This window comes from Musa acuminata, chromosome BXJ1-7 (assembly GCF_036884655.1).
Source record: "Musa acuminata AAA Group cultivar baxijiao chromosome BXJ1-7, Cavendish_Baxijiao_AAA, whole genome shotgun sequence".
NCBI classification, from domain to species: Eukaryota; Viridiplantae; Streptophyta; class Magnoliopsida; order Zingiberales; family Musaceae; genus Musa; species Musa acuminata.
Genome location: NC_088333.1, coordinates 867,076 through 879,356, shown reverse-complemented (window position 1 = coordinate 879,356; position 12,281 = coordinate 867,076). Strand labels below are relative to the sequence as shown.

The 12,281-nt window shown below is 37.0% G+C and overlaps 2 protein-coding genes across 2 annotated transcripts; both read right to left on the bottom strand.

The window, feature by feature from the left end:
- Positions 1–547: 547 nt before the first annotated feature.
- On the bottom strand, positions 548–8,938 carry LOC135678087 (uncharacterized). Its single transcript, XM_065190453.1, has 12 exons — positions 8,808–8,938; positions 8,192–8,293; positions 7,900–7,982; positions 7,390–7,465; positions 7,202–7,269; positions 5,540–5,624; positions 3,729–3,847; positions 3,557–3,640; positions 3,168–3,314; positions 2,602–2,710; positions 2,394–2,513; positions 548–927 (listed from the first exon to the last, which is right to left on the bottom strand). The coding sequence occupies exons 1-12, from the start codon at positions 8,911–8,913 to the stop codon at positions 854–856; spliced, it is 1,173 nt and encodes a 390-aa protein (XP_065046525.1). The 5' UTR covers positions 8,914–8,938; the 3' UTR covers positions 548–853.
- Positions 8,939–10,121: 1,183 nt separating this feature from the next.
- Positions 10,122–11,770, bottom strand: LOC135679811 (uncharacterized). The gene has a single exon (XM_065193795.1). It carries the CDS (start codon positions 11,541–11,543, stop codon positions 10,455–10,457), a length of 1,089 nt encoding a protein of 362 aa, XP_065049867.1. The 5' UTR covers positions 11,544–11,770; the 3' UTR covers positions 10,122–10,454.
- Positions 11,771–12,281: the final 511 nt, after the last annotated feature.

Genomic DNA, 12,281 nt, shown 5'->3' with positions numbered 1-12,281 from the left:
TTGTATGAATTATGATCACCTGCATATTGTATTTTGGTAGATCACAATGTCAATGGTTGGAATGATGAGCCAAATCAATTGCTGCTACAACTGGGGAACAGAGGAAGACATATTTATGTTATGTACTTCGAGTGAGACTGATAATTTTATTAAGTATTGGCAACTCTCATTTTGATGCATCTTTTCTCCATATGCTAAAAATTGATCTGATGACCAAAGCAACTTATTACATTCATGATCAATCAAGCCATGTAACAATGTACAACCTACCAAAATGAACACCCAACCACTGCATTCGACTATGCCAATTTGTAGGACTTCCAGACGAAAATTTACCCAAGAAGTTAGAACTCCAACCTAACTTGTCAAAAATGAGGATTAAAGATGAACATCTCCAGCTTGTCAGAATCCTGTGACATAATATGCACAGAATGATGATTTATGCTCAATTTGGCTTGCATGGAAGTGTAAAAAGTTTCTAACAGAAGTATCTGTTCCAGTGGATGCAACCAGTTATCTTGCTCAGCATTTCAGCTCACTATGGAAATTGAACAAACATCTGCCTTTAGCAGCACAGAGTGATATGGCATGAAAATGATGACTGTTCTAAAAATACAAAACCAAGTTGAGCTTTGTATATTCAGTTCAATGATCAGATGGAACTAGATATACATGTCTTTTGCGACAAGTGAAAACAAATTGGAGCTTGGTATATTGAGTTCAATGATCAGGCCTAATATCTGTCTTTTGCCATGAATCAATATGCTCTTCTTAACTTGTGGCAAAGATAAGACAATTAACGTTGATGAGCTCTGACACTTTCCCATCAAAAACCACCAAGAGGAACTTATCATCACCTCAATACGCTTCTGCTCTTCGACTTCGTAACAGCCTCGACAATTCTGTATGTCCACCTGTCGAGCATTCCTGTTGAATGAAGTACAAAGATGTCATTCCTCTTCATCATTGAGCGTTAGACATGAAATCAATACTCAGGCAAGTATTTTTATGCTTAAACTTCAACACCATTTTTACAGAGAGAAATATATCATTATGCAGTAAAAAGCGAATTCATTTGATCACTAATATGACCAGGTGCTTGAACAAATAAGACATTTGATACCTTTTAGATAAGATCTAAATGATGTATTCGTATTTATATGAACAGAAAGGACCATGATAGTTGTATAACTTTTGGATAATGTTCTTCATATGCAAGTTCATGCAGAACATTGGGCCACCCATGTGAACGTCATATATAGGCTAAAGATTAGGCCAAAATGAAAAGTCTTGCACCCCCTTGAAAAGTGTATATGTAAAGTTGTAAACACACCTACAATGATGATTGCCAAAGCTCCAAGTGAACCTGAAATATGTCATGGACTTGATCTACGAATAGTGTATCACCAAGCAATCCATTATGAATTCTTGGGGAAAGTGGGTGAAATGAACCGAAGGCTTAGGAAAAGATATATGTACCAGAAGCCTGCGTTCGTAACTAAGTCTATCACCAAGCAATCCATTATGAATTCTTGTGGAAAGAACATTCACAGAATCAAATTGTAATGGATTACTTGGCCATAGACTTAGTATAGGAACGCAGACTTCTAGTACAAATTTCTCTTCCTAAGCCTTCGGTTCATTTCTCCCACTTGAAGTCTGTTCTTGTAATATGTGTTTCTGTACTTGTTCAACTAAGTACAGCAAGTTGGAAAAAAGATACCACTCAGAAGTAATTAAGGAACTAGTTTGAACCCACCAAATATATCTCGATAGGAGGCATCGTAGCAAATTTGTGAGAAAAGGATGAATCTGAAAATAAAAATTGAACTTACAAAATAAATCAAATTACCAAAATTTAAAAAGTAATTAATCACTTCAAAATACATATAGATATGGATAGGAATGAACATCTATTATCTTAAAGATTATTGGAAGCGACATTAAAAAATGATAAAGATATGCGATAGCCAGATATTGATGTAGTTATATGTTTTTTTGGATAAGTGATGAATGTAGGATTTGATTCCAGCATCTTACTGTTTAAAAAATATATATCTTTATCAGCTAAACTAGCTAGCACCACCAGTTCTTGTTTAAATTATATTAGACATCAAAACAGATCTCAGTGAATATTATTAGACTTTAAACCCTAACCAACTATAAATTATGAATCCCATGAATATGAGATCCTCACAATCACTATTTAGGAAATAAAGATGTTTGTAACTGTAGGTTTAACTATAATAATTTCAAAAATAAATGTAAAACAAGCCCTATAGAGATGGGAAGTAAACATGGCAGTTTGTTTGATATTTGTGCGAAACTTTAAAAGTTAAAAAAACATCAAATCATGCAAAATAACTGGCATACACTTGGTATCAGATAAAAACCTGTTAAAGCAAATGTACCACCAAGCACTGCACAAAGTCGAGTTAGGAAGTGCAGAAAGCTGCGGCGTTCTTCTTTTATTGTCACGGTGATAGGTGAAAGATCATACAAAAAGTAAACAGCTGCACCATAGGTAAAAGACTTACAAATGCAGCAAAAAACATCCAAAAGCAATATAAAGAATTTCAAGATGCCAGTTGGGACACTGACCTGGCCATGACCTATCAGTAACACGTATTGGAACATAATATTCTGTAACAGAGAACTGATTTGTTGGCAATACTTCTTTGGAAAGGTATCTATATTCCGTTGGAACAATCTGCATTATGTTTACACACAAAATTTTTAAATGTAACACATTGCTTGCTTCATAATAATTAAAGAACATAATTTTAAGTCAAGACTAAAGAAATTTCAAGAACAGGTTGGAAGCTTATAATGAAAAGAGGAACAAGAAAATTGTAAAAAATCACTACATAAGTCTCTCTGAAAAAAGAAAAACTTCCTAGCTAATGTTGATAAACAAAGGACCAGAAGTCAGAGTCACACAAAATTGGGAATCCTTCCATCTGGTTTATAATAATTAATAAAACATCTATTATGCTTGTACAGAGTAAATGTAACTCAATTGAGCCATGAAATTGAAGGAAGAGTCTGTGCATCAAAACCTATAAAAATTACACTTAATAAATGGTAAATTAATTCTTAACATCAAGCCATCCCCTATAACCATAAAATACCAGCATGCGAGTACCAAATAATAGATTAGCATTTACCTTTATATAATATTTGAAAGTACCACTTGTATCATGTAGCATCCTGGTAGTTCCATCAAGGGGATTGTGAATCCCTGGGTAGCTTGGTCCAAATGACAAATCATGGATCACATGACTTACATTCACAAGTTTTGCACCTCCAAAAATCTATATGTGAAAGATAAAAATGAGGAGATGATTGCACAACCCAGAACACAATTTTAACAATTTCAGACGAAGTCATTAACTTCAGAAACAATGACCTTCATCCAGACAGGTCACAAACTTTTAAAACAATGGATATAATAAATAACATACTTTCATAATCAGCATAATATGAAAAGGGCATTTACTTGGGTAATGACTTCAGCTTCATGGTAAACTACTAATTAAGATTTTAAATAACTAACCTGTTGAGCTACAAAAATGTTTAACCCATGGATTGAAATATGAAAGTTACCAGCAACTCTCTGCACATCCAAAACCCCATATACCTGTTTCATTTGAAGTACTTGATTAGCAGTGGGCTGTTTCAACCTGAAAATATGGCAGACAAATACACATATTGAGTAAATAACATACTCGGCATCCTTCACCATTTGAGATAGCATGCTTTACATTCTCAATCATTTTCTCAGCATCTGAGCCAAAAGTATCCTCATGTTTTTTCTGGGAGGAATCATCATGATTATCACTATCATCTGTGAAGAATTTACCCAACAAAACCATTATTCAATTATTTTCTTGATGCCATATCCAATAAACATTCCTTTCAATCACAAAAACTGTTTAAACTCCAGTAATGCAAACAACAAAATTCAACCATAAAAATCAGCAAACTACTTATGGTTAGACAATAAAGAATTATAATGAAAATTTCAATAAGTAAATAACTCCAGATAAATGAGCATAAATGCAATTGGGAAGAGAAACAAGAATAATAAGTAGGCAGTATTGTTTATGATCCTCTCGGATCACCATCAGATGATGCACTGTTTTCTAGGTATGAATTATCAGAACATGTCAATTATGAGAGATCACGAGACAGATTACTCGTACATCATATGAACTACATCTTGTGATGCTTAATAAATTTCACAATAACTATGTTAGTACCATAATTACAAATGAAGCATCAATAAACAACATCTGAAAAAATTAACATGGTCAACTTCCGACCAATTTGTTCAATATTAATAATAAAAGTCACATTTTAGGTATCACCATTACTTAGATGAGAGTATCTTGTAGTTCTTACTTTGCTAATGGCACAACCATGGTCAAAGATAATATTGAACCCCTTTTATTCGGTCATGTTACGAAAGAGCAAAGGTTGACTTCTACCCCATAGATGATAATTCTTTCACTCTAGTCATGGTAAGTGTATCAAATATCTGTAACTTTTCATATTCATGACAAGTGGGGTAAGATCAGTTAACTGTATAAGGAAATGGAACAGGAATTCCTTTGGTATAAAACTATAAATATCTAGTGTTTGGTAGCTACCTGGGTGCCCACTAACTGGAGAGAAAGGCTAAGACTGGAATCTCCAAGCCAAACCCTGGTGTTTCTGCCTGCTTAGATCTTCCCACTGGGCACAAACCTCTCTAGTTCTGCCTTTTCAAATCTAGTGTTTCGACTTTCTTGTACTAAGCAGAGATGTCAATTTGTCAACATTTTCCATGACAGTCAGACAAAAGGGAATAGTCATTCATAATTTAAACACCACAAACATAGAGGAGGTATCTGCTCAGCCAGGGGCATCAAATTATACAGCTGTAGTCTATATAGTGCAATGACCCTTTTGTAATGGTAGAGTTCAGACTTCAGATTCATCTTGAGAAAAGATTATCCAGGGTTTCCTTCTTAGTAATTCTTGGATGCTGTTCTAAATGGCCTAATAAGAACAGGAGGAACAAGCATCCCTCCTACTCTTAGAGTTTATCAACACACATAATACCCTCAAGTTTGAAAAAATCAGGCTTTTGTTTTAAGAATCTTGATAAACTGTACCCCAATTCCCACTATTACCACCAGCAGCATTCATTCAGAGAAAGATATTTGTGCAACAGTAGAAAATCGGAAAAAAAAATCAGTGAAAATGTCCAAAATATATTAAGGTCAAAGGGTTCAATGATGGTATTTCACCTGACAATGGCTCAATTATGATGTGTTGTCCCCTTGAACCATAATATCCTACACTAAAATGGATCATCTGGAGCATAAAAAGTTGTTTCCTCTAAGAAAAAAGCTTCACATGTCACTTCTAAACCATGCCAGTAAGGAGGAGAAGATCAATTAATGCATCAAGTAAAGAATGGTAAGTAAAACACAAAGATGATCATACAACCAGCTAAAAGAAAAAAATATTTACTTCCAGGAGAGGAAATTACCATGCTTGTGAGCTGAGTGTTCCTTTTCAACAAGATCTGATAGGTACTCTGTGCCCGTAATTTGACCCTCTTTGTTCAAGCGAAGCTTTAATATTCAAAAAGAGGAAAAAGAAAAGGTCAACAAACAGTAATGACCATAGTCAGTATCAGCCATACTACGCATCCCATTGTATCCTACAAGTCTGCATGACATTTAGCCTAATTTGCACTATGCTGTTTTTTATACTTTAGATATAGGAAACTATTTTTCTTTAATTATTTTTATTTTAAATAAAGTATTGCTGCTTGTAACTTAACTGTGACTACAAATTGAAAAATAGGGAACCTATTTGTTCAAGAATGAATATTAATGACCATGGATCAGATGGTAAAGCGTATAGAATACTCCCATTTTTTTTAGAGTCCACAAAAATATAAACAGAAACAATTGTAAACATCAATTCATTTTTGCAGTTTTATTTTGAAAAAAAGATCAGTATACAAATGAAAAAAAATACAGATGGGCCTTTGGTTAGTTCATCAAGTACAATATAGCATTGACACCTATAATAAGCTGCAATATATGCAGAGAAAAGAAAGCTCATCAAATTGTACATTACACAATCTCAATACACAGGAAAGGTGAAATATTTAAGAGGAAAATCTACATTCTCACGATAGATCCCAAGCATAATAGTCGCACACTTTACTCTTAATGTTGTTATAATAATAAGTGCTATATGAACAGAAAAAAATAGTTAACAATCTAAGAGCGTCTAGGCTTTCCCACCCTTAACTCCTGAAGATTATGCGAGGCCAAACGACCATATTCCCTTTGAATAATGTGTTCCTATATCTGGAAGATTCTACACCTGTGAACAGCCAGAATTTTTTAATTTTTGTTATAATTCATTGTCCAGTTTATTACTGAAGTTAAACTTGACATCCTTTCCTCATGGAACCCAATCAATTCCTGCAATTAACAATTGTAAACTTCAAACCGCTCACTATCTGCATTCCTTGCCTTCCCTCTCTACCTTACACTGTGTGGCATGAGACCATGTAGCTCTACATGGCCAAAATTTAAAGAGATTGATGATATTAAGTTGTGCATAGATTTTCCCCATCAGATAATAGAAGAAAAAAATCAATATCAACATGGAATCCTACTGTGAAGTTTTAGTACACTTTGCAAAACATAGAAGTGAAAGAGTTTCAAATACAATGTAAAAGACTGACAAATAGAAAAGGTAAAGAAATTTCAAATTGCTCAAATTTATAAAACAAGAACCTAAAAAAATTACAATGTCCGTACAGCAATCTATTTCTAGGAGATTCTCATTTACAATATAATTTTTTACAATTTTAGAAAGCATAAGAGATTCTTGTTTCCAGTATAAGTCTTCACAATTACAAAAAGCATGGTACTTTGTTGTCCATAAATAACAGGATAAATAGAGTCCAGGACATTTAACATTAGTGATTTACCTCATTCATGCATTTCAGTGTAAAATGAAATTTGCTAACCTAATTAAGAATAACAATGAGGATATCTAATTATAAGATGACAAATATAGAAATTTCAGTGTGTTTATAATCAATGGAAGTTTATGATAGCTGCAAGTTACAGAGATGTGAACTTGCATAAACAAAGCTAGATGTAGAAAATATCAGTGTTGTTACCTTCCAAATATTTGTATCCAAGTCCACCTCATGTTTTCCAGACATGTCAATGGCATCCACACTCAGAACTTGGACAAAAAGTTCAGAATCAGTCATAATGCAGGAAGTTGATATAAGAAGACTGAGAATCTTCCAAGCCTTAATATCATAACGAAAGAATGCAAAAGACAGAAAAATCTATGATTTACCTTCACAAGGTAATGAAGGGAATGTCATATTTATATAAATTGGAAGTGTTTCTCCTCGCTTAAGATCTACAGACATCTGCAGAAATAAATGTATTAGAATGGAAATATAGATCCAAATGCACAACCAATTAGCTGAAAACTGATAGCAAACATCTTCGAAGAGAAAATCAATTCAGTCAAGCAACACTTTACAGAGATTTCAAAACATACGCATATAAGCAAAGAAATGATATAAGAAACAAAACAGCAAGTAAGTTATTGTCAGTTTCTGGAAAAGGTGAATGAATTATGCAGCAACTGCTCATTACTCTGGCCATTTTCAATTTTAAATGGTGATCCACATGTATAATCATTCTAGTGCTTCTTAAGAGAAGCTTGGATGTCAAACACCTTATTAGAAGAATTGCTGATAAGGTCTGATAAATCTAACAAGGGACAACCCATTAGAGAAGTAAAAAAGTTTGAGAAAAAGAAGCCAAGGTTCATTGGCGGGAAGAATTGTTAGCAAACCTGATGGACAGTGTATGTAGTGAGATAGTACTTCAGCTCATGCACAAACAAGGTTCCCATTACAGCAAGGCCAATGATGGAAACTGAAAAGAATAAAACAAAGAATTTGATAATAGTCAAAAGTGTCATATACCATGTGAAACAAAATAACAAACTATCTATAAGAATGTGCAAGCAGCGCATAGAAACTACAAAAGAAAAAACAACTGAGTACAAAGTATAAGACAAAATGCTGACGGATTCCTGATTTTAGAACAAAGGAAGAATGGAACAACGTTTGATGTCTACATACCAACAGCTCCAGAATGGGTCTTCTTTAGTAGGTGCTCCTCTGCACGAGGAAATGCGTCAAAACTCCTCAAAGATTGCAGTCGCCCCATCTTCAATATCAGGTCTGTGAAAACAACTTAGATTCAGTTCCTGTTACTACAAGTGCCTGGATATCACCAGCCAAGGGCATAAATTTGCTAAAGCAATGGATTTCTTCGCACGGTATGCTCATAATTAGAATCTACGAGATCAAAAATCAAAAGAAATTATTAAAAAAAAAAAGACAAGCGACGACCTTGCTATTAGGTCAATCGAAGTATCACACCTAGAGAATCATAGCACAAGAGAATCGGAAAACCACCAATCAAATACAATAAACCAAGCATCTTTTGAAGCAAATTATGTTAGTCCTTGCCCAAATAAAAACGGAGAAAGGAAAAAACTCGATACCACCGAAAAGAACAACAAAAAGCAACACACATTCGATGAAAACCAAGGATCCAAACCCTAATCCAAAAATCCGAGGCGCGAGATCGAGAAAGATCTCGTCAAACCAAATCAAACATCAGATTATACTTCAGATAAGCGGAAAGCACAAACACGAATCGGAAAGTACGGATCTAAATTATTCTGCGTACCAGGTAGGTTTGGATCTTCAGCGCGAAGGTTCTGTCGCCGATGGAGTGGGAAACCAGAGAAGGGCGTCGAGGTGCAAATACGTATTGTATTGATTAAGGATTGCATCACCGTCCATCAAATATGATGAGGAAATCGCCAGACGAACGGTAGAGATGCTCCTGTTTTGGGCTTGCCATACAACGGTTATCCGCATTGTCGGGGCGGATTCTCCTAGGCTCCGAATCCGATAGATAATCTAATAAATACAGAATAAAATTCATATTTGATATTTCAAATAGAATTTGGTACAGAAAAAATAATAATAAATTCCAATACATGAAACATAATAAATACTATCTTAGAAAAAACAAAAGAGGATATCTGGATAATTAACATATATAAATCTTTTACCTATATCTTAATTATATACCTTAATTATACTTTTATCTATAGTTGGTTCAAATTTTAGTAAATGTTTTTGAATGACCTAATAGTCTTATATACTTATAAGACTAAAATTTATATCTTATAAATTTGAATGACCTAAAATTTTAGTAAATTATACTTAATTATAACATATATAGATTGTAACAAGAGCTCAGTTGGCATCCATCAAATTATACTCTAATAGTCTTTCTCAAAGAGATATTCCATATAATATTTGTAAAACATGTTGTTTACATAGTGACCACTTACAGGACCAATTCTGATTAGGTCATTATCATTCAAAACAACCAAAAAAATTGTTGCTATAATTATCTTTTCTTTTGCAGTCTGAGTTGATAATTGAGAAGATGAATCCATGGCTAACCCTCTGTTTACATGCATTTCTTTGCTGCAATTAAAGCCATACTTTGTAGAATGCAATAAGACTTGCCATGTATAAAAATTGCAGGTGGAAAATTATTAAAAAATATTTTATCTGTTGATTAATGATTTAGCTGCTTTCCTCTTTTTTTTTTTTTCTTGTTGAGAATAAGCAAATATAGTTAATGAAATTTGTTTCCAAGTTCTTCTGTTTTCTTTAAATATTATCATGGAATTATATAGCTTTACAGGATCAGGATGGATCGAAGCATCCTTGTCTTCCATGTCTTAGCAACAAATAGATCTTTTCTACTACGTTCTTGCAGGAGTTGCAAGGGCAGTCTCTAACAAAAGGAAGGATTGGAGACCCATAAAAGAATCATTGTAGTTTGGTGCTCAGAACATGTTTCTGAGGCACCAGCTAGTTCAGAAATGGAAGAAGTGTTTGACTTTTCTCCCCAAAAAAATCATTTGTAGTTGTTAATTGACGTCAAGAAGCAGATTAATCAATGCAGATTTCTGTCCTTGACTACCCGAAGTTACTATAGGAAATTTCCTGCAGTGACCAGATGCAACTAAATAGCTGGTATTGGAGAAAAGTCTCAGAGCTTTTGGCCATCATCTTCCTCTCTATTTAGATGTTTTGTTCTGCAAACATCACAGATTCAACTTGTTGTTCTCTTTCATAAGTGATCACATACAAGTGAAGCATTTCCACACTGCTAACTTCATTTTGTGAACCATGAGAAGTCTTCTACTTTGCTTCTTGCATAAAGGTTCTTGACTTATTGGTGTCAATTGTATGATTGTTTCCGGTGATCTTATACCATGTTCATCAAGTAAAACAAACTTAACATCATCTATTTCAACCTTGAACATCCACCAGGCAGTAAGAATGTGAACCTGTCAGCATTCTCCAGCAGGAATGAGGGAAGATGCACTGCCGATGCTGATTTCGGTATCGAACCCATCTTCTTGATCAGCTCACGGAAGCTGTACTCCTCGGGCAACATGTCGAACAGGTCCTCGCCCCGGCAAATGATCTGCTGAATTCTCCGGCGATCCAAGAAGCTCGACCGCCGCACACGATCCGCATGGCTGTATGCCGTCATCTTGAACCCGAACTCCTCGATCGTACGGAAGCAGAAGCTGCAATGCCACCCTGCGTCCGCCAGCATCAGGTCCGCCTGCCTCGAATGCCGGTATCCGGTCCCCTGGTTGTACAAGTGCGCCGTGGCTCGCCAGCTGCTGTAGTCCACAGGGAACTCGAAGGAGTACATGTAATGCCTCAGCTCCAGGTGCATCACCGGCGGCACGCCATCGCACCATCGCAGGAGTTTGACCGTCTCGGCGCTCGGGATCTCGTCAGCGTCGGCCATGATGACCACATCCCCCGGGGCGATCCCTGACCGCCGGAGAAGGGAGCTCAAGGCCACCCGCTGCTTGGCTTCGAGCTCAAAAGGATCTCTGCCCAGCGTGCCGCCGGAATTGCCTGAGAAAGCCCCGCGAACAATCTTGGAGCTCGCGAACTCGAACCGGCCGAGGTTGTCGACGAAGTAGAGTGGTTTGGCGATGCCTGTGAAGGTGACGTTCGACTCGAGGATGACAAACTTATGTACGTAAGGCAGCAGCTCGCGGTACCGAATCTCGAGTATGTCGAGCTCGTTGCTGAAGAGGATGGCGTCGAACACCCGGCGAGGGGAGGACCGGAGGCTCCAGCCATGGAGGCGGCAAAGGTGATCCATCGGCAAGCCCTGCGCGTGGTAGTGCCGGATGCGTGTGAACGGGCGCGGCGGGGTGTCCCATATGGGGCGGAGGACGTACGATATCTTCTGGCCATGGCAGAAGACGGCGACGACAAACGCTGGGAGGAGGAGGAGGAGGAGGAGGCCCAGGACGTGCTTGTGGTGGAGCTTCCTCTTGACCAAGGGGGGGGATCTCCTGGCCATGGCAGGGGCTTATGAAGGTGTGCAGGCTGCAAACAACAGCACTGTGCATACTCATTCTGAGTCATTGGAAGACACAACAAGATCAATACTTATCGATATAAATAAAACACACGTGAAGCAGCAGGGCAACTCTTATCTCCTGTGACAGGATTGGATCTCTTGATATTGTAGCATTCAGAGAGTATCAATCTCAGGTCAACCAGTTTGGAATTCTCGTGTAAAGCGTTGACATTTAAAGCCCAGAGAGAAACGAAACGCTTACCTCGAGAACAGAAGTTTTAGGAAGAACACTGGAATCTTCCCCCCATTTTCTTTCTTATCCCCTGCTTCCTTCTTCGAAGAGATCACCATTGGAGGAGCAACACGAGTAGGCTCCTCTTTTTCTAATCGAAAGATGATAACTAATAATAATAATAATAAAGAGAAAGTCGACGGCACGGCTGGTTCCCTCGAAGTTATCGTGCCACCTGAAATTACGGAACAGTCCCTCGGTTGTTTATAATGGCATTCATATCCTCGTGATCATTCCGTGATGCCTGATTGACGGTCCAGATCGCCGTGATCTGATCGGAGTCGCGTGCATGTCATCACCGTTGCTGCCTTTTCCGCCGAGTTGGATCCACTCATCGATCTCGAACAGCCGACTCTCATAAAAGCCGATGGACGTCTAACGTCTGCTATCGGAGTCACGTTGATGACATCACCATGCCCGAGTTGGATCCGCTCCTTTATATAGAA